We start from the raw sequence: 21764 nt of genomic DNA, 5'->3' as shown, positions 1-21764 counted from the left end.
ATAGTATTAGAAATGAGGGGGTAGTGTAGTGCGGGTGGGTACTAGTTTAGTCGAGGTGGGCTAAATTAATCATCAGATAAGTTTGTGTAGATGCAGACTATCTATACAGATGCTGATTTTAGTAATATGCATAAGCATAACGATTTCATAGTAATTATTTTCATAATGTCTTATAAATTTGTTCATAGTCAGTACATATACCGGAAGAGCAAGACTTCCGAAAATTACAGATTACTAGTTTACTCCCAATCTTCCGAGACTTGGTAAAATGTTGAATAGTTATTTGAGAGTAAGGAGAAAAATAATACTCCGTATATATATGAGTGAATGCCACCGACCGGTACCACATTGCAGGGGAACAAGAACAAAAGTCTAAAGTGGACTGAAATGGAATACTACTACAGTAGTTTTCAAGTAGACCATTTGATTTTAATAATTCTTGTGGATGCTTTTATTGTCAATTATCCTCGGACCCTTTCAAATACAAGACCAATACTACTACTTGATTTTGACATCACACTAACCGCAATTCACTCATCATCCCTCATTTTTCACGTTTAAAACATGACTATCAGTTTTCGCAGAAAAAAAAAACAAGCATAACCTCTAACCAGCACTCGAGATGACATATATATAATCAAGATTTATTTTCGATTACAAAATTTTCTGTACACCATAAAACCATCACATGCTATCTGTTCATAAAAAAAACTAATAACACACACACTCCTAAACTTTGGTTTTAGATATTCTTTTCGCATGATCGGGCTCCATTTTGCTTTAAATATAGTTTTGAAGAATATGATCTAACTTTTCAAACAATATTAAATAATCACCATATTGAACTAAATTGGAGCTTGATTACATTAATCTTTTAATATTGTTAATATGTAATTATCGAAAAAAATCAGTCAACTGAGAGGTAGTCGAAATACGGGTTTGATAGAGTTGTTTGTTAAACAAAAGTAAGGGAAGACTTTTTTAAAAATTTAAAATTGTATTAAATATGGGGAATTGTTCACACACCTCTCTCTTGATGACTTACACATTCTATGTTGAATGATTACCCATGTGAAAATCAAATAATATTTTCTACATTAAACAATTATAATTTTTATAGTAAATATAACTTTACTTGGTAAATAACTTTCTAATACCAACCAAATAAGCCCTAATATAATAAATTAAAATTTTTCGATTAGAGATTGAAATATGTGTCTAGTGAAAATATAAATATTCAATTTAAACACATTTTTTTATTCAACACTTACATTCAAAATAAGAATTTTTTTTTAATTAACTACATACGCATATAATAAGAGTCGAATTTCTAATTTAACAGGATGGTACAAGAATTCAACCACCACACCAACACTTTTTGACAATAATTTTTTTATTTGATTATAAAACTAATTTACACTTGCTAACAATTTATCACTAATTATCCGTGTAATTACTCCTATCAAAGCTGGCCAGGTAAAAAAATTGACCAAATTAAACAATTACTAAAAACAGAGCAGATGAGGTAAAAGATTATTTGTAAACATGTGCTTACTGAACCCGTCCAAGGCGAAAATACTTATTTTCCTACTACATAATTTAGAAAGTTATAGAGACGAAACGATGCACAAATGAGATGACTATAGCCTTTTTATAGATCAATCACACGTAACGTACACATAAATCACTTGTAAATATGCGCACCCATACAACCAGGCATCGACCCCACACTGAAAGTCCGCCATCCAACACTGAATCATACTTCAAAACACGGTCCCACAAATATTTTGCAACTATAGTACTATTCATATTTCACACAACACTTTGAATCAAACTGTCTTAATCTCCATATTTAAAACATCCAACCACCCTTTTCTTTTTTATATTTTTGTCACTATAATTTCTAAACCCTCTTCAACAAAATCTAGAGAGAGAAATCTAGGGCTATTCTTCATTTTAGAGAGAGAAAGATGGGAGAAGAAGAAGAAGAGGAAGAAAAGAGAGCTATTTTACATACACCCACATGGGCATTGGCTACTATCTGTTTGATCTTGATCGCTGTTTCCATTCTTATTGAACATTCTATTCATCTCTTAGCTAAGGTATTTATTTTCACACACTCTACTTCCATATTTGCTTTTTTAGTGCTTGTTTATTTTTATGTGAATCAAGTTGAGTTGGCACTAAATATATATATATATATGCATTATGTGTGAATTAGTACTTGAACAAGAAGAGGAGGAGGTCACTTCTTAAAGCTCTTGGCAATATTAAATCAGGTGGGAGTTTAGATTAGATTGGAACTTCTTTTAATTTCTTTTTAAATGTTTTTGTGGCCCATTTATAGAAATTGGAGATGTAAAATATAATTGATGTTTTTTTGATTTTGTGTCTCTTTTATTGGAGCTTATGATTTATAATATTTGCAGAGCTGATGCTTATGGGGTTTATCTCTTTGTTTCTTACTGTTACTGAAGAACATATTCCACATATTTGTATTGAAAAGAGCTTGGCTTTTCATTTTCTTCCTTGTAACAATAATGATTCTCATGATGAAATTCACACAGAGGAATCAAGCAAATGTGAAGAGCAGGTATATGATGTGAAGAGCAACTTCATTAACACACATGATTTAAAGTTGAATAATTAACAAATTGTTTGGCATATGATGTATTTGTTATACTCAGGATAAGATGTCTTTGATTACTAGAGATGGTGTCCAGCAAATCCAGCTTTTGATATTTTCTGTGGCTTTCTTTCATATTATCTCGTCTTTCCTCACTTTCAGTCTTGGAATGGCTAAGGTAATTGTTCGTATTCGGTTCGTTTTTTCTTGGTCTTGTTTGCGTACGATAATTGATAAAGTGAAATGGAATTAAGTTTCTTATCTTAATGAAGTTGATGTCGTACAACTTAAGCAAATGCAGTGTATTAAGAGTTTCAGTGGGGAATCCTTTGGGCCATATTCTCTACAATAATTAATTTTGGTTGCTTTGATTTCTGGTTCTTTGTTATAGATGAAAAGATGGGAAAATTGGGAGGCAGAAACAAGAACTTTTGAATACAAATTTTCTAATGGTAAGCTTTTTTACTTTATGTTATAGGCCTTTTACAAGTCATAGCAGTTTTGGGTTACTTTACAAGTCATATTAACTACCAGGAGCTATTTATGTCTGGTCTTTAAGAGTCATCCTAACATTGATAATTTGATGATACACAGATATACTTTTCTTATCTGCCTCCTTTCTCACTTCTTATTCCTTTCCTTCAAACTGGTTTGGATGAATTTCCTCTTACTGTTGCAGTTGTAGTTTCTAGCAAAAAAATTTAGTCATGCCATAATATAGTAAACTGGCAAGCTGTTGTTTTATGCTGAGATTGCCTTTCGGCTTCTGTATTTTCAATTAATTTTGCTAAGATATCAAATTTTATGAGCCATAATTCATCCTAGTTGTATTGATTCAATAGTGAGGTAACATCAACTTGAAGCTATCTCTGCCATCACCCACTAATTATCCGTCAGCTTATTCAGAGTGGGTCACAGAACATCTGAATAATGAACCATAGATTGTATTTCATGACCATACATGCCTCTTGGTAGCTTGGATGTCCTAGGCAGTTTGACCTCCTTATAAATAGCAAAGATAATCTTTTATTGATCATAAAAAAATTCTGAATAGCTTGCTTTACTCTTTCATAATCATATATTTAGAGCATCTTTATAAAACGCAGTAATCCACACGTCTAACCTTTTTGTATAAATATCAATACTGAAACTATAAAATATATACATGGATTATAATTTTGGCTCTGCTTGCTGCTTAAAATATTAAGAGTGTCGCTAACATGGAAACCTACTAGTAATTCAAATATCTAAGCTGATCCTGTTGGACTAAGAAGCCAACAACGATATGGCCTGTGCATTCTGAACTCTGTTTGCAATGTCTAAAATAAATGATGTTGTGATAAGGATTTATTTGTAAAGTTGAATGCAGGAATACAATAATTGTACGAGTGTAGGATCTATTGTCATAAGTAATGTAAAGGAGCTTCGTTCTCTTTATCTTATTGATCCTGCCTTTACGGGAGGCACATATGTACAGTAACTCTGCTATTTTTGTAGGTTCTAGTCAATATTTAAGTATTTTCATTGTTACCTTGCATAGATCCTAGGAGGTTCCAGTTTACACATCAAACATCATTTGGGAAACGGCATCTGAAATTTTGGAGCGAGTATCGTTTTCTTCGCTTGCCGGTTAGTTAAAAATTAAACATGTATGGTTGTGCACATGTTTTATTTTCGTATCTATGAATCAGTGACTGATGTAGGCATTTGTACAACCCCGAGATGTTACAATTTGCAGGCTTCTTTTTTCCGACAATTCTTCCAATCAGTCTCTAAAGTAGATTATTTCATTCTCCGACACGGATTTATTATGGTAACTGTCCAACCACTTCACAGGAATTTCTCCTTTCTTGATTTAAAACCAAGTGATTTTCTAGGCAATTCTTCTTGCTTTCTTGTCACTTTAAGGCCCATTTCGAAGAAGGAAGCGACTTTGACTTTCAGAAAAATTTGCAAAGAGCTCTGGATAAAGACTTCGGAGTTGTGGTGGGTATAAGGTAATATGTGTAGCTGCTTTAATTAAATATGTAATATATCCGTACATCCCCATAAGTTATGTCATTTTCAAATTTATGATTGATGTAACTATAACAAGTTTTACAGTATCAATGGTGCTATTTTTAATGGTTAAATATTTCCTTTATTTAATGATTTTTCTGTAGTATATTGAACTCGAGGTCCTCTTCAGAAAATATTTTTTTCCTTTATTCAGGCTGTGGACATGGATGTTTGCTGTACTCTTTATATTCTTCAATGCAGATGGTAATATGCTTTATTATCTCCCTCCCTATCTGTAGATGATGGCTATTCAACTTGAGGTGTTATTAACTTCTATGCAATGCCACAGAATTTTACAATGATCTCTGGCTTCCCTTTGTTCCACTAGTGGTAAGCATATATGTCAATTTATCATATATACATAACAAAACATAAGATCTAAAATGTAAAAAGAATCAAAAGTTGCGGGTTATGCTTCCACAAAACAAGTTGATATGCCGAGTAAACCTAAAAGAAAAACGAAGAATTATTTCCCATTAATGGTCTGTGCTTCATTCAATATGGAAAACCAATGTCTATAACTTTAACTCTGGTCCTGCTCCCATAGGAGTCCCATTTTTTTTAAACAGTTTCTTTTACACTGCAATTACACGTTTTTGTATAGGTCATTTTACAGCCTATTGAATTTCAGAAGCAAAAACGAAGGCCTAGTTTGTTTAAAAACATGACAATTAGCACTTGTTTTGTGCTTGGAAAATAGTATTTCAGTTTGTACATGGGTTTTTAGGATACATAAGTTGACAACTGAATAGTAATTTCTTTTCTATGGCAGATGCTCTTGGTGGTAGGGACAAAGCTACAAGGCATGATAACAAAAATGGGATTGGATACAAAAGATAAATCACTAGTTGTCAGAGGAACTTTGCTTGTAAGGCCCAGTGACCACTTTTTCTGGTTTGGTAAACCAAAATTACTTCTCCACCTCATGCACTTCATTTTATTTCAGGTGATTTCTGTGTTTCTAGTGTTTTATATATTACTTGTACAAATCTAGCGAGGCAAAATTTGATCACAGAAGCACATATCTTCCAATGTATCTGCAGCCACTTGCACTATAATCTTTTGTCTGCGATTAAACTTGCAAATCTAACATTTGCGGATAGCGATTTGTCCTTATTCAGTCTATAATGTGTAATTTCTCCAAGTTAGAAAGGGTCAAATGAATTCACTCCTAGGCATTGAGTACATGCCATATCTTGATACTTTGACAGTATATAATATAGTATCAAGTTGAGATATTAAGGATAAATGTCTGTTTCCAAATCACTTGCATAGCTCAGATACTCGATGACATTATATATTTATATAATGTGTTATGTGATTATATCTCCATTAGAGGAAGATTCTAGTTTCCTGTCCCTTTGTACATCTTATATTATTTTATAAAGATAATTGTTGTCTACTATTTTGATTATAATATACTTGTGTGCGAATTTCAGAACTCCTTTCAAGTGGCATTCTTCGCATGGAGTTCGGTAAGAAACTTAGAATCCTTAATATCATAATATTTGTCGAGTAGTAGTGGTTTATGTGAAAGATGTGACCACTAACAATACTGTGTGATTTTTCAGTATGAATTTGGACTAAAATCTTGCTTCCATCCGAAACGTATAGATATTGCCATACGAGTTGTCACTGGTGTGGTAGTTCACATCCTCTGCGGCTACGTAACTTTGCCACTGTATGCTTTGGTTACACAGGTGAATAAGTGTACTACAGATTCACTGGAGAAAATACGTTAAATGATTCGGCGGAGTTTCAAACTAATAAAACATTTTTTTTGATACTAAAATATGCATAATTTTGACAGATGGGTACATCAATGAGGAAATCTGTTTTCCCCGAGGAAGTGGAAGATGGTCTTAAGAAATGGAGAATGAAGGCAAAGAAAAACGTAGCTAGAAGAAGCGCCATTAATTCTGCTCTTACGTCGCTAAATGCTTCACCACAAACTTCATTACACCCTCTGCCTTCTTTCGCCACTACTAGGGGCCGCTCTTTATCATTAAAAACTGACGATCCTCCTATTGACGATGAGGGAATTGTTGAAGTCGAAAGTGCTACTGTTAGGCAGGAAGATAGGGATCATAAAAGGTTAGGATCTTTTGAGTTTCGAAAATTGTGATTACTAAACATTGTGTGTTGAACAGAACTTCGACTTTCGTGTGGAATTCATTACTTCTTTTGTACCTGTGAAGAGGAAATAGGATGCTGGAGAGAATTTTTATGTGTATAATTATGGTATATAGCAATTGAGAATTACACCATGTACTACATTCCGGGAAGGACCTCAACAAATTTTTGTTCCCCCCACCCCACCTGAAAAAACTTAAATTTCAATATTAAATAAAAGAAAAAAAGATCTCAAACACTTCTTTAATATTAATGCAAAAAAAAACACAGTTGAATACAATATAGAATACCAGAACTTTCTTGAATACAAGCAGACGTGGTCATGTTATTAATGGCACTACGTACTACAGATAAACAGGCCTGATTTATGAAATGACAAAACAAGCAAAGTGTTCATATCTCCGCATTCCAATAACATTCAGTCTTCATCTTCAAGTAAATTTGGGGAAACATATGTTGAGTTGTTTATCTCAGCTGTTTCCGCTTGTGGATATAGAAAAGGCTTAGGAGGCATTACCAATTGTTCAATGTTTCCTTCTAGCATCTTAGTAACTTTGATCACCTGGCTTCATTTGTATACACCACAATGCTACCGTTATCATCTTCTTTACTAACGTCCTTTCTTCTTCGGTAACATCTCCCATCTCAAGCTCTCTTCCTTCGTTGAATTGGTCATATATCCATGATGGGAAGTGAATTTGGCTAACATGATCTACGAAAGGGTTCAAATTTTTCCTTGTACCCGCCATTTCCATCAGTAACATTCCAAAACTATAAACATCTGCTTTGTATGAAATTCCACCGATATTTTTGTAGAACATCTCTGGAGCCATGTAGCCAAGTGTTCCTCTCGCTGCAGTGAGAGTTACAATGCTATCATCAGCGGCATATAACTTTGCCAGCCCAAAATCGGAAATAGTAGGATTAAAATCCTTATCAAGAAGAATGTTGTGAGGCTTGATGTCAAAATGCAAAATTTGCATGTCACAACCTCGATGAAGGTAGTCAATTCCGGTTGCCACCTTGTAGGAAATGTCATAAATCTTTTCCCAACTCAAGGTAACAGCTTCTCCTTCTGTTTCTTCTTTACAGAAAATGTACTTCTCTAAAGATCCATTAGACATGAATTCATAAATGAGAGCACGTTTTGGACCTTCGAAACAAAAACCAATGAGTTCCACCACATTGACATGATGAATCCTCCCACTTGTAGCAACTTCATTAATGAACTCTTTTCCAGTACCCTTGGATTTGCCCAGCATCTTAACCGCTACAAAAAGACCACTACGAAGTTTTCCTTTATATACAATCCCAAAACCTCCTTCACCAAGTTTTTCTTTAAAGTTATTGGTAATCTTCTTGATGTCCGAGTACGCATACCTTGTAGGCATCAAGTTGTTTTGAGTTTGAAGAAAATCCTCAATAGTGTCGTACATTGATAAATGTCTTCTCCTAGCTCTATAAACCAACAAGGCAAGCAAAAATGGTGCACCTAAAAGAAATCTTGCAGCAAGAATAAATCCTGCAAGTATTCCTATAATTTTGAAAGGAAGGAAGCACATAAATTAAAGATAAAATAGCAATAACAAACACAAATTTAAGCTTGTAATGCCTTGAAAACCAATTCCTACTGTATTTCAGTTTTTAGGTGTACACATAAGTTAACATATCCAGCTTAACACTTATTGTGTGTTGTAACACTTATATGATCAATCTATTCTAGACTAAGCACCCATATATAGTCTAAACAAGATCACTGATTTTGAATTGGAATAAAAGATCAATGATTCCTGATCGCAATTGTAATTCTAACATCTCTGGAGTCAAAAAGAAAAAGAAGAAATAAAAGAGGGAGAAGTATCTTACCAATTACTGGGCTAGCGTATATTAATTGGTTCGTGATTTCAATCCAATTTTCACGAAAACCTACATGGTTAATGCAAATTTCAGTTAGCAAGTTGTTTTCTGTGGTATAAAATAATAACAAAATCTGTGAGGAGGCATGCAATCAAACATGTAGAAGCAAATAAATCAATTTGATTTATACAAATGGGCCATGTTATTTTTACACACAGCGACTTGAAATTTGGTAATACTTTAGATGGTAGAAGTTGCACGGCAGCAAGTAGGAATCGCAAGCCCATTGATGATGATCAGGGTGAGAAGTATGGCAAAAGCCTGTCCCATTGTTTGCTGGTTCACAGTTTAGGCAGTAGAAGTAACTCCAAGGAAGTTGAAATCCATAAAACAGAGCATCGTGAGACATATTGGTGAACACATAATCCAGGGGGACCCAGGTCACCGTGTTAATCCTGCAATTGTCCTCAATATCTCGCACATATAATTTCCCAGCCACTATATAGGTATATGAATTAACATAGTTTTTTCCCATTAATGAATCAGAGATTGAAGAAGAATTTGGTGAGGTTATATTTCTGTATCGGATAGAATTTGCAGGTGACGGACATTCTATCATTGTTATTGGCTTATTAAACTTACTTAAAGGAATACTATAATAAAATTGCATACTTGATAATTCGAAATGGTCATCTTTAATATAATCTAATGTAAGATAAGAAGAATAAGAGTTATTCTTATGAATGCGAGAATCAGTAATCCTAATTGAAAGATTACTATAATTGATACTCTCCACATAATATGAGAGCTTATCTTGAGGCAAACATAAGATGGTACGATTATTGATGCAAGACAGCTCTTGGATGATGAAAGAAGCACTGCACTTCTGATTATCACCTTTCAGTGTAAAAGGACAGCTTATGTTTAAGATATTACCGCAAGAAGATGGAGACGAAGCCTCACAGCGCGATGAGCTTAAACAAGATAATAGTGTAAAGATGATAATGAATGCTACAGAAATTTTTGAGGTTTTTGGAGTCCCAGAAGGCCAGCTCTTCCTTCCCATATTCTACCCTCTCAGTTTAATATCTAAAACTGTAAAACCTGCCTTTTAAAGTGCAAAACTCAAGTCAAGTCAACTATCAATTGCTCTTTCCACGCCCGAAATCTCTTGTATCTGTATCTGTGTATTAAATTAAAAGAGTATTGGGGCCAATTAAATCATTTTAATGGCTAATAAATCTCGATATATTAAACGGTTTTCTAATATGTGCCCAAGAACACACGATAAACACCAACTTTCATGAGTTTGGTGTATTTTAATTGGTCATCTGATCATAAATATTGATGGACCCCTGCATTTACAACAACTCCACCAATAAAAATGCACAAAACTCATAAAATTTAGTGCTTATTGTATGCCCTTGGGCACACATTAAAAAGACCGTATATGGACAATTTAAATCGTTTTAATGACCGTGAAATCTCGATTTTGCACTTATAAGTTAAACAATTATAAAATTATCACCCTTACACAATTTTAATCCAAAATAAGTATTATTGTATCCCCGTAAATCCAACCCTTACTTCCTACTTAAAAATTTTATGTCACTACCATACCATACGTGCTACATAACTTTTGAGTTTATTTTAAAAGTTTTATTAGATAAGTCACATTGTCTCTTTTTATCAAATTCTCTTTTCATAAATTTAATTTTTGAGTAAATAAAATATTGATTTATATTATTTATTGACGTGACTCTGTTTTTTAGTTTCGTTATTGTAGTTTTACTATAAAATTTCAAAAATGCAATCACTTTATTAGTTAAGCAAAATACATATATATATATATATATCATTTATATATATGTATATTATATATGTATATGTATATTAATTATTTTATTAAATTTTATGACTTAGATTTTTATAATATTATATATATATATATATATATTAATAGTAGATAACCCGCAGTCGCTACCCTTCGGGGGCGTACTGGGTAAACCCTACGGGGTCACGCAATAGTCTGCAAATCACGTGAACCAAGGTAAATCGTTTTTAAGCGACAGACTCTGACTCAGGAGACATAATCATAAATTCTCCTTCCATGAGATTTGAATATGTGACCAAAAAGATAGTTATTCCCTCTTTATCTAAAAATCATAATTCAGTTTAATTAAGTTTGACTTAATGAGTTTATGGAGTCAAGAGTATTCAATTTAATCTAGAAGCACTGGAAATTAGTACACGAATCAAAAATCAAATATATCAGAAAGTTAATTTTTAAAACTAATTTATTATTATAGATATGTATAATATAAAAATTACATGTTATTTTAAAGATGAAACCAACCGGGACAATATAAATTAAGCTTATTCTTATAATTATAATATACATCTTCTAGATAATAGAAAAAATATTTATTATAATTTACTATGATATGAAAATTATTAGTTTTGTATGAAATCGGACATATACATCACATAGTAACATGAGTGAGTAAATTGTGTAATATTATTAAATAATTAAACAGTTATATTGGTTCAATGTTTTTTTACCATTGATTCATTTTTAGGCTTTTTAAATTTTAATTCGAGTAGAACCGAGTTTAACACGAGTTAAACTTAAAAGCGGGTTCAATTCAAACTAATGAAAAATCAGCTCGTGATAAAAAAAGTTCGAGTATGTGTACTCGGTCGATATCTTGATTAAAAAGATCGAGTTTTAGAATAATAATTTAAATTAGTCGGGTACCGTGTCACGTCTCTGTCCCATTAACACAGAATCATGCAATCAAATCAATACACATGAAAATAAATGTATTTGTAGTGAGTAGATTAAAGTTTTATTACCACTAATTAAATTCATATAATTTCAAAATTTATAAATAGAACATGAGATCTTAGTTTATATATGTACATTTATGTTGGTTTAAATAATTGCTTATGTGTTTAGCTAATTTTAAATGAGTATTAATATAAAGGTTATTGTTGATTTGAGAATTTAGAAATTTAGAAATTTTAATGTTAAAAGAATAAAAGAAAAGTGGTCAAACGTGATTGTTAGAACTCGCAAGGTATAGAGTACAAGAGTTGACAATTTAATGTACAAGTGTGAGTAGAAAAAAAAAGTAATTATTAATAAATGTAAATAAAAATAGTTCAAAGCCAAGTGATCACTGTGACGTGGAAAAAGAAAAAAGATCGTGAGATAGGGAAAGTAACCAATTTGAGTTCACGTCTGATACAGAGTTAAATAAATGTTGGTTGTGTAATTAATATCGCATTAATTATGTCCGGTTTGGGCCAACAATAAAATTTATTATAAAAGGTCCAAAACTCTGAATATTAATTAATTTTGTAATTAATTAATGTGGGATAAATCAGCTGATAAGTAAAGTCCAAATAAGGATACAATTCCTTGGAAGATTGACCTCCAAAAAATCTCATAGGATAAGAAATCAATTTCCTGCATTATAGGACTCTAAAGTCTACTCTAAATCTGAGACTTGTCCACCAAGTCTCCTAATCCTAACCTAATTCAAAGGTATTGCATGCCTATATAAGGGGTCTCATCCCACAAATCAGAACTACGTTTTTTGACTTGATCCTTGGCATTACAAGGTACGTAGGCATCTTGTGAAAGGCATATTGAGTCACGAGACACGAGAGCAGTCAAATCGAGCCCCGAAACTCACAAATCCTAACCATAAATACACCCTAAGTTTTTACCCATAATATTTGGTACCGTCTGTGGGAAAACATAACAACAACCATGGCGAATACACGGAGTAGAAACAACGCTCCCAAAGAAATACCAGCTGGGACGACCCAAACGATTTCGTTGATGGTGGAGTTACCCCCACACTCAACCCACGCCTCCACCCAAGGAGGAACCCTGATAGGAGCAACTGAGCCTCAGCCACAAGGGACGAATCCCCCGGCTCCTCAAGGAACGAATTCCCAATTTCAGCAGGTACATGAGGATTCAACTATTATGACCACTTACCCCCCTTACGGGATGCCCCTATACCCCAAGGTTGGAGGAAGTGGACATGCTAATCAGAGTGAAACACAAGGGCAGACACCGTTTGGCTCCTATTCCGGAGGACCAAGAATTCTCTGGACCTTACACTGAAAAAGACTCCGAATCTTCAAATGACGATGTAGCACCAAGAAGGAGGCGTGCTGGTAAAGAACCAATGCCTGATGCTAACCAGCGCCCCAAAAGCACCCGAGGGACGAATTCCCAAGAAGTACAAGAGAGGATCAGGGCTCACAAAACTGAGATCCACAGGCTGAAGCGCGACTTGGAGGCGCACTTGACCCCAAGACCCCCACTTCCTCCGAGGAGGAGAGATCCTCCTCCAATCATAGACCTGGATGGTGGTCCAATACCAAGAAGGGATGTTGTCCCAAGGGCTGATCCAAGTGATCTCATGCCCCTAGGAGATCCTGATGATCCAACTTCACCATTCACAGAAGAAATAATGAATGCCCACATCTCAAGGAAGTTTAAGATGCCCACCATTAAAGCCTATGATGATATTGGAGATCCCGCTAATCATGTCAGAATATTCTCCAATGCACTGTTGTTGCAGCCCGTGAATGATGCTATTAAGTGTCAAACCTTTCCTCAAACCCTGACGGGAATGGCTCAAAGATGGTACAACCGTTTGCCTCCGAATTCAATTAGGTCCTTTAGAGACTTAAGTCAAGCTTTCATCAAGCAATTCATCAGTGGAAGAGTGCATGAAAAGAGTTTAGCATCCCTCATGAGCATTGTATAGGGAGCAAAGGAGTCTCTGAGAGACTATCTGAACCGTTTCACCAAAGAAGCTTTGAAGGTCCCAGACCTTGACGACAAGGTAGCTATGATAGCACTGCAGTAGGGAACTATGGACGAATTCTTCAAGATGTCATTAACCATGCGCCCCCTGAAAGCATGTTACAGCTCCCAGATAGGGCCGGGAAGTATATTAAAGTGGAAGAAAGCATAAGGAAACTGTGGTGAATAACGAGCCCGCTGGTGGCAAGAAGTGAAAGACTGACCTAAAATATAATGCCAAGGACAAGTATCCTAGAACTGAGCAAAATGCTGATTTAACCCCGAAGAAGGGAGGACCTGGACAAAAGTTCACCGAATATGCTAAACTGAATGCTCCTAGAAGTCACATCATAATGGAAATTGAAAGAGATAGGGATGTTCGTTGGCCTAAGCCCCTGAAGGCTGATGCTAGTAAGCTAGACAAGAGCAAATATTGTAGATTTCACAAGGATGATGGTCATGACACCGATGAGTGTCGACAACTGAAGGACGAAATTGATTTCCTTAGTCGAAAAGGAAAGCTGAACAAGTATACTGGAGATGGAGGAGATAGGAATAATAGTGGAAGAAGGAACTTTGATGATCGTAGAAAGGATCAAAATGATCAGGGGCGAAACCCCCAACCCCGAGGGCCGGTGATAAACGCAATCTTTGGGGGACCTCAACCTCAAGGGCCAATAATAAATACAATCTTTGAAGTACTAACTGCTGTTGGTTCATCTAAAAACTCGAGGAAAGCGTATAGTAGAGAAGTCATGCTTATTATCGGAGAAGCCCCGAAGAGGGCTATGACAAGAGTAACAATGACATTTGATGATTTTGACTTAGAGGGTGTCAAATTTCCTCATGATGATCCCCTGGTCATAACACCGATAATAAGGAACAACCCCGTGAAGAGAGTCCATGTAGACAATGGAGCCTCGACGGACATCTTACTCCATGATACCTTTATAAGGATGGGTTACAATGATTCTCAATTAAGCCCAACTGATATGCCAATATATGGTTTCGCTGGAGTCGAATGCCCTGTGGAAGGGATAATTAAGTTGCCTCTAATTATAGGACATGAACCAAGACAAGCAATACATATGTTGGACTTCGTAGTGGTAAAGGCTGGATCAACTTATAATGCAATCATCGGAAGAACATGAATACATAAAGTCATCCCCTCCTCTTACCATTCGGGAATGAAGTTTCCTACTAGAAACGGGATTGGAGAAGAGAGAGGAGATCAAAAAATGGCAAGGAGTTGTATGTAGCCTCCCTTAGGGCTTATGGAGTTGGGGGCATGTTTTCCCTATTGAAGATCTGGATATTCGCGAGAATGACGAGAAAAGAGGGAAGCCAACAGAAGATTTGATTCCTATCCCTTTGGCTCCCGAGGATCCTGAGAAAGTGACTTTCATTAGAGCATCACTGGAGGAGCCCCTTAGAGGGAAGTTGGTGAGGTTTTTAAAAGAAAATAGTGATGTATTTGCATGGTCATCAGCTGATATGCCTGGCATAGAACCAAAACTAATCCCTCACAAACTGAACGTAGATCCAAATTGAAAGACCGTGAAGCAAAATAAAAGAAGTTTTGCCCCTGAGAGGCAAGCGGCAATCAAGCAAGAAGTAGATAAGCTCTTAGAGGCTGGTTTCATTGAAGAGATACAATTTCCGGAATGGTTAGCAAATCCTATAATGGTGAGGAAAGCTAATGGAAAGTGGAGAATGTGCGTGGATTTCACTGATCTGAATGATGCATGCCCGAAGGATTGCTTCCGATTACCAATGATAGATACATTGATAGATGTGACCGCTGGTCACAAGATGTCGAGCTTTATGGATGGATTCAGTGGATACAATCAGATCAAGATGCATAAGGATGACATCCCAAATGTATCATTCATCACTGACTTTGGTGTTTTTTGTTATCTTGTTTTGGCGTTTGGTCTCAAGAATGCAGGAGCTACCTATTAAAGGTTGGTAAATAAAATTTTTAAAGATCTTATTGGGAAAACAATGGAAGTATATGTAGATGAAACGTTAGTCAAGAGTCTTGTGAAGACTGACTATATAACCCATTTGAGGGAAGCCTTTGAGGTCCTGAGACACCACAAAATGATGTTAAATCCTGCAAAGTGTGCTTTCGGAGTGGGATCAGGAAAGTTCTTGGGATTGATAGTCTCCATGAGGGGAATCGAGGTAAATCCTGATAAGATAAAGGCCATTTTGGACATGGAGCTTCCAAAGACTGTCAAAGATGTTCAAAAGCTCACCGGAAGGGTTGTTGCCTTAGGACGATTTATCTTCAAATCCGGAGATAAGTGCTTGCCATTCTTCAAATCCTTGAAGAAAATAAAAGATTTCATGTGGACTGAGGAAAGTCAAGAAGCATTTGAAGGGTTGAAGAAATACATGGTCCAAGCTCCATTTTTGGTCAAATCAGACCTGAACGAAACTTTGTACTTATATTTGGCCGTTTCAGAAAATGCCTTGAGCGCTGTATTGATTAAGGAGGAACTTAGAGTCCAGAAACCCATATACTATGTCAGTAAGATGCTGCACGGAGCTGAGTTAAATTATTCGATTATTGAAAAGTTTGCTTTAGCCCTAGTAATGGACAACCTTTGAGAAACATCATCCACAGTTCTAAGGCCAGTGGAAGGTTGATTAAATGGGCCATTGAGCTGGGAGGATTTGACATAAAGTATAAGCCATGAACGGCGATAAAAGCCCAGACCTTGGCTGACTTTCTGGTTGAGTGTACCATCCCCAACCTAGAAGTCGGGGGGCAGGGAGATACAGAACTTCAGAGCATGGAGGAAAAAGAAGATAATAAAGATAAACTGAACAAGCACAAGGAATTCTGGGTTCTCTATTTTGATGGAGCATCAAAAACAAATTCGAGTGGAGCAGGTTTAGTTTTGCAAAGCCCCGATGGATTCTTGATTGAATATGCTATAAAGTTAGATTTTCCAAACACCAATAATGAAGCCAAGTATGAAGCTCTGATAGCTGGCCTTGGCCTAGCAGGGACGTTGAGAGTCAAAAACTTGAAAGTTTGTGGGGACTCAAAGCTGGTGGTATCCCAAGTCAAGGGGGAGTTTGAAGCAATGGATGAAACCATGGCGAAGTATGTACGCTTAGTAAGGGCTGTGATGACTCAATTCGATGAATTCCATGTTGAACACATTCCAAGGGAAGAAAATGCTAAGGCCGATGCATTATCCAAATTTGCTTCATCAGAAATGGAAGAAAGCTCTGTGAGCGTGTAGTTTCGTGTTTTGAAAACACGGAGTATAGACGTCAAGTTAATTGCCCCTATAGGACTTGAAGGGACATGGATAGATCCTATTAAGGCTCATCTACAAATAGGATGGCTTCCTAGTGATGCAGTGGAAGCAAGAAAGTTGTCTGTACGGGCTCTAAGATACTCTCTAATTGATGGGATTCTTTATAAAAGATCTTTTATAGTTCCTTATTTAAGATGTCTCAGGACATATGAGGCTCAGCTTGCTTTGGAGGAAGTACATGAGGGTATATGTGGCCAATACTTGGGGGGCAGGGCCTTAGCCCACAAAATTACCTACTTAGGCTTTTATTGGCCAGAAATGATGGCTGACGCCAAAAGATATGTGAAGAGATGTGATCGTTTCCAGAAATATGCCCCTGTAGTAAGGCAAACTCCCGACATGCTCACTTCCATAAACCTTCCCAATCCCATTTTCTATATGGGGAATGGATATTTTCAGGTCTTTTCCAATGTCCACTGCTCAAAGGAAGTTCTTGATTGTAGTGATTGATTACTTTACCAAGTGTATTGAAGCTAAGCCCCTGGAAAAGATTACGACCAAACAAGTCGCGCAGTTCTTGTGGGATAATATTATGTGCAGGTACGGGATTCCCCGAATCTTGGTGACTGACAATGGAACACAATTCAACAATGAAGAGTTCAGGAAGTTTTATGAAGATAACGAAATTGACTTGAGATTCACTTCTGTTGCTCATCCTCAAGCTAATGGGCAAGCAGAAGTTGCAAATCAGATCATTCTAGATGGTTTAAAGAAGAGGACTAAAAAGTCCAAAAATAATTGGGTGGATAAGATACTGCTAATACTTTGGACTTACAGAACTACATGTAGAGTCACAACAGGATAAACACCTTGCATGTTAGCATATGGAGCAAAGACAGTTGTGCCAGTAGAAATATCACATTCGTCCCCAAGGATTCAAACATTCAACGCTGAGGAAAATGAGGAGGGGCAAAAATTAGCCCGGGATTTAATAGATGAAGTGCGAGATGTAGCGCATGCAAAGATTGTGGAATATCAGAAAAAACCTCTTTTTACTACAACCTGAGGGTGAAAGAGAGATTTTTTAAGCAAGGAGATTTGGTCCTAAGGAAGGTGGAAGCTTCTGGGGTAGGGAAGAAAGGAAAGCTCGCCCCAAATTGGGAAGGGCCATACAAGGTTAAGAGCGTCCAAAAAAGGGGATCTTACAAACTGGAGACCATGGACGGAGAAGAAGTACCTCAGACTTGGCATGCCCAAAACCTGAAGATTTACTACATATAGTTCATACTTATTGAGGTAGTAACAGGGTTCAAAAGCACCGCGAAGCTTTGCTTGCTTAGGGTTTTATATCTCAGTTTTAGTAGGATTTACATTCTAGTTTGTAATTAACAGGGTTGAACCCATTTATATAAGGTTTTGAAAAACCAGGATATATATTCTCAAGTTGAAGTTGTTTCAAACTTTGAAGAGCCAAGTTATGATAACACTTTGTTTACTTAGCAAGATTCGTGCTTTGATGAATGGAGTAATAAATAATAAAAGAAAGAGAAATTTAGGAATCCTTCTATAATTGGAATTCTATGAGTAGCATTTGCAAGTATGTCATATACATCTATTTTTCAGTCTAGTTTCCATTATTCAATGCATGACTCTTAGGAATTTGTGTGGTTCAGATAATTTTTAGTCTTGTTTCCATTATTCAATACATGACTCTTAGAACTGTGCGGTTCAGATCGTTTTCAGTCTTGTTTCCATTATTCAATGTAAGACTCTTAGAACTGTGTGATTCAAATTAGTAATCAATCAAAAAATAGTTAAAGCAAGAAAAATGACATAAATAAAACCCCGAAGGGTAACAAAGTCATAATTTCCAAAAGTATTTTACAAAATGAAGGAAATACAAAAAGGAAAAGCTAAGCATTCGATTTAGAAGGCCCAGACTCCTCGGAGCCACTCTCTGAAGTCTCCTCGGATGTTTCCTGAGTTGGCCCCTCAGAGGTTTCCTCAGAAGTCTCCGCTGAAGTCTCCTTAAAATTATCCTCAGACGCCTTTTGATGAGCTGGTCTTGGAGGCTCTTCCACTCTGGCCTTCTTCACACCAGGCTCGGCCTCTTCCTCGGAGGAGGATTCCTCTTCTCCGGAGCTAGACTCGGGCTCTTTCCTTTTATGACCCTGGCTCTCGACTGGTGCTTTGGACGAAGAAGCTCTGGGATCAGGAGAAGGGATGGATCATTCCTCTTCGCGAATAAGGTCCACAACCCTGTCTGTGACTCCCCCTAGCCTTGGGATCTTAAGAGGGCAATGGAAGGATTCTGCCTCGAGCATCTCCGGGTATTCGGCCTAAATGGCCTCAACCGCAGCATCCCAGCCTTCTTTGTAGCTCATAGGGTGAGTAAGGGCATCATGATCCTCCATCAGGTCCTTAAACTCCTGAGTATACATCCTATTACGTGCTATTTCTCAATGATTAAGAGGAGCTTAGGATTTGACTGTGTTTAGATGTCATCAGTATTTGATGAGTCGTCAGGATTTGATGCATCATCAGTATCTGCAGAACATCAGCATCTAAAGGCAGTCTATTGTGAAGATTGATTATGTTCCTTATTTTGTGGGATAGATATCTGTTATGTTTTGAGTGATAGGACTTTGTATATTCAGTTAAAGATATGTATCATTTTCTGTTAGTAATTGATAATGTATATCTTAGATTGATTTGTAGCAACTGTGTATTATATAAACACAGTTTAGGTCATCACATAGTGATTAACTCGAGCATTGTACGACCTAGCAGCTCTCAAGAATATCAGTATTTCTTGAGAAAGTTTGTAACAGCTTTTATCAGAAATATAAAGAACGGTTATATTTTTATACTTGTTCGAAACATTTATACAATTGTATCCAACCTCCTTTAAACAATTGTATTACTACTGGGCAACAATTGGTATCATAGCTAACTGATAAATCTATAATCAGAAGCGATCTAAACATGTCTTTGAACAAGTATGAAAGTATTAAAATCCCCATTCTGAAAAAGGCTGAATATCCTACATAGAAGGTGAAGATGCTCATGCACCTGGAGGCTACAGATCCAGACTACCTCGACGTAATCAATGATGGACCCTACATGCCAACAAAACTGGTGCCTGCAACTCCTACTGTTGCTGAACACTATCGGTTGAAGGAAAATAGTGAATGGACACCAGAAGAGAAAGTTGTTGTGCTAAAGGATGCAAAGGTAAGAAACATTTTGCATAACAGTCTTGATTCTGTAATGTCAAACAGGGTTATAGCCTACAAGACTGCCAAGGAGATCTGGGATGCTCTTGAAACTCAATGTCAAGGAACCATGGCCATCAAGAAGAACAGAATGGCTGTTCTAATTCAAGAATATGAACATTTTGAGGCCAAACCTGATGAAAGTCTCACCGACATCTATGACAGGTTTCTTACCCTGCTCAACAATCTATCCTTGGTGGGAAAGGTGTATGATCGGGAGGATTCAAACACTAAGTTTCTGAGAGCCCTGAATGAGGAGTGGGAGACTCAGACTTCAATCATACGACATCAATATGATTCAGAAATAATCACCCTGGATGAAGTCTATGGCATGCTGAGAACTCATGATTTGGAAGTTCAGCAAATGAAAGAAAGTAAAAACAACAAGGCAAAATCAGTTGCTTTGAAAGTGAATGCTAAAGCTTCAACAGAAAGGGTTGTTGAAGCTGCAAGGAAAATGAAAAATCTGCTAGAATCAGATACTGATGATTCATCATCAAATCCTGATGATGATACTGATTCTGAATTCTGAAACTGATGAGAACGTGACATATTCCGATGTCATGCAAATGGCTGCATTACTAGTTAAAGGTTTCAAGAGGATGCAATTCAGGAAGTCTCAGAAGAATAAAAGCTTAAGGAAGAAGTTCACTGGAGGAGAAAGGAAGTCATCCGGAAGAAGAGAGGGAAATGACTTTAAAGCTGGAAAAGTCGACAGGTCAAAAATCAAGTGCTACAATTGTGATGAACCTGGTCACTTTGCTACAAAGTGCAAAAAGATAAAGTATGACAAAGGGAAGAACAAAGCCTTGATTACTTCAAGCAAGGATTGGATGGACTCCACTGATTCTGAAAATGAAGAAGCATGCTATGCACTGATGGCTAGCTTTGATGCTCCTGCTTCCTCTGATTCTAAGGTATCAACCCCTTTCTTCTCTTTTGATACTGAAGATATATCTGAACTGGAATCTTTTCTTAAGTCTCTCCATGGAAATTTTAAAAATAAGATTCTAAAGAACAATAGATTGTTAACTGAAAATGAAATCTTAAAATCTAAGGAATGATCAGTTGGAGTCTGACTTAGTAAATCAGATTGAAATTCAGAAAGAATGTGAGAAAGCTAAACATACAACAAAGATACTAGAAGCTAAGTATAGTATGTTGGAAAATGAATTAGAAAATGAGAGGAAAATCCTTAAAGCCTGGACTGCTTCAGGCAAAAAGGTTCAGGAAATGATCACTAAGAAAAACTGGAAAGAATGTCTTGGTTATGTGGAGTTAAGGATGTTGACACTGAAAATAAAACTACCCTTAAGACTCCTGTTAAGTTTATCTCTCCAGAAGCTGATGAACCCAAATCTATCTTTGAAAAGGGTTCAACATCAACATCCCAAGAAAAGTCAGTAAGTGATAAATCTCAAAGAAAGGAAAACAAGGAAACCATTAAGACTGTTAAGAAAGAAAAGAACATAAGACTTTTTTCTAAAAGACAATTGAAAAAGAAATTATCTGAGGTTACTAACAAACCTCAAGTTAAAAGTACTAAAAGAAACAGGAATGGTAAGCAAGGTATTTCTAAGGATTCTAATTACAAGTTTATTCCCAATGCTCCTAGAAAAACTTGTTTTAACTGTGGTAATACTAATCATCTTGCTATTGATTGCAGGAGGAGTAACAAAATGAAAACTGCTACTCCTGAGTCTAAT

The 21764-nt window shown here is 36.2% G+C and overlaps 2 protein-coding genes across 4 annotated transcripts; one reads left to right on the top strand and one right to left on the bottom strand.

The window, feature by feature from the left end:
- The first annotated feature begins 1862 nt into the window (after positions 1–1862).
- LOC141663943 (MLO-like protein 6) lies at positions 1863–6873 on the top strand. Of its 2 annotated transcripts, XM_074469789.1 has the most exons (14): positions 1863–2102; positions 2222–2279; positions 2430–2593; positions 2688–2804; positions 3018–3078; positions 4167–4255; positions 4365–4439; positions 4535–4623; positions 4839–4888; positions 4974–5014; positions 5457–5630; positions 6124–6159; positions 6256–6384; positions 6495–6873. In XM_074469789.1, exons 1-14 carry the CDS (start codon positions 1971–1973, stop codon positions 6807–6809), a joined length of 1530 nt encoding a protein of 509 aa, XP_074325890.1. In that variant the 5' UTR covers positions 1863–1970; the 3' UTR covers positions 6810–6873. The 2 variants fall into 2 exon arrangements, with proteins under 2 accessions (XP_074325890.1, XP_074325891.1); XM_074469790.1 differs by lacking the exon at positions 2222–2279 and having other exon boundaries at positions 1962–2102.
- LOC141663942 (rust resistance kinase Lr10-like) lies at positions 6492–9781 on the bottom strand. Of its 2 annotated transcripts, none has more exons than XM_074469786.1 (3): positions 8891–9781; positions 8684–8743; positions 6492–8351 (listed from the first exon to the last, which is right to left on the bottom strand). In XM_074469786.1, the coding sequence occupies exons 1-3, from the start codon at positions 9738–9740 to the stop codon at positions 7363–7365; spliced, it is 1899 nt and encodes a 632-aa protein (XP_074325887.1). In that variant the 5' UTR covers positions 9741–9781; the 3' UTR covers positions 6492–7362. The 2 variants fall into 2 exon arrangements, with proteins under 2 accessions (XP_074325887.1, XP_074325888.1); XM_074469787.1 differs by having other exon boundaries at positions 9611–9774.
- Positions 9782–21764: the final 11983 nt, after the last annotated feature.

Source organism: Apium graveolens, chromosome 6, assembly GCF_009905375.1.
Source record: "Apium graveolens cultivar Ventura chromosome 6, ASM990537v1, whole genome shotgun sequence".
Classification (NCBI taxonomy): domain Eukaryota; kingdom Viridiplantae; phylum Streptophyta; class Magnoliopsida; order Apiales; family Apiaceae; genus Apium; species Apium graveolens.
Note: the sequence above shows the minus strand (reverse complement) of the source record. Positions and strands in the feature narration are given on the sequence as shown.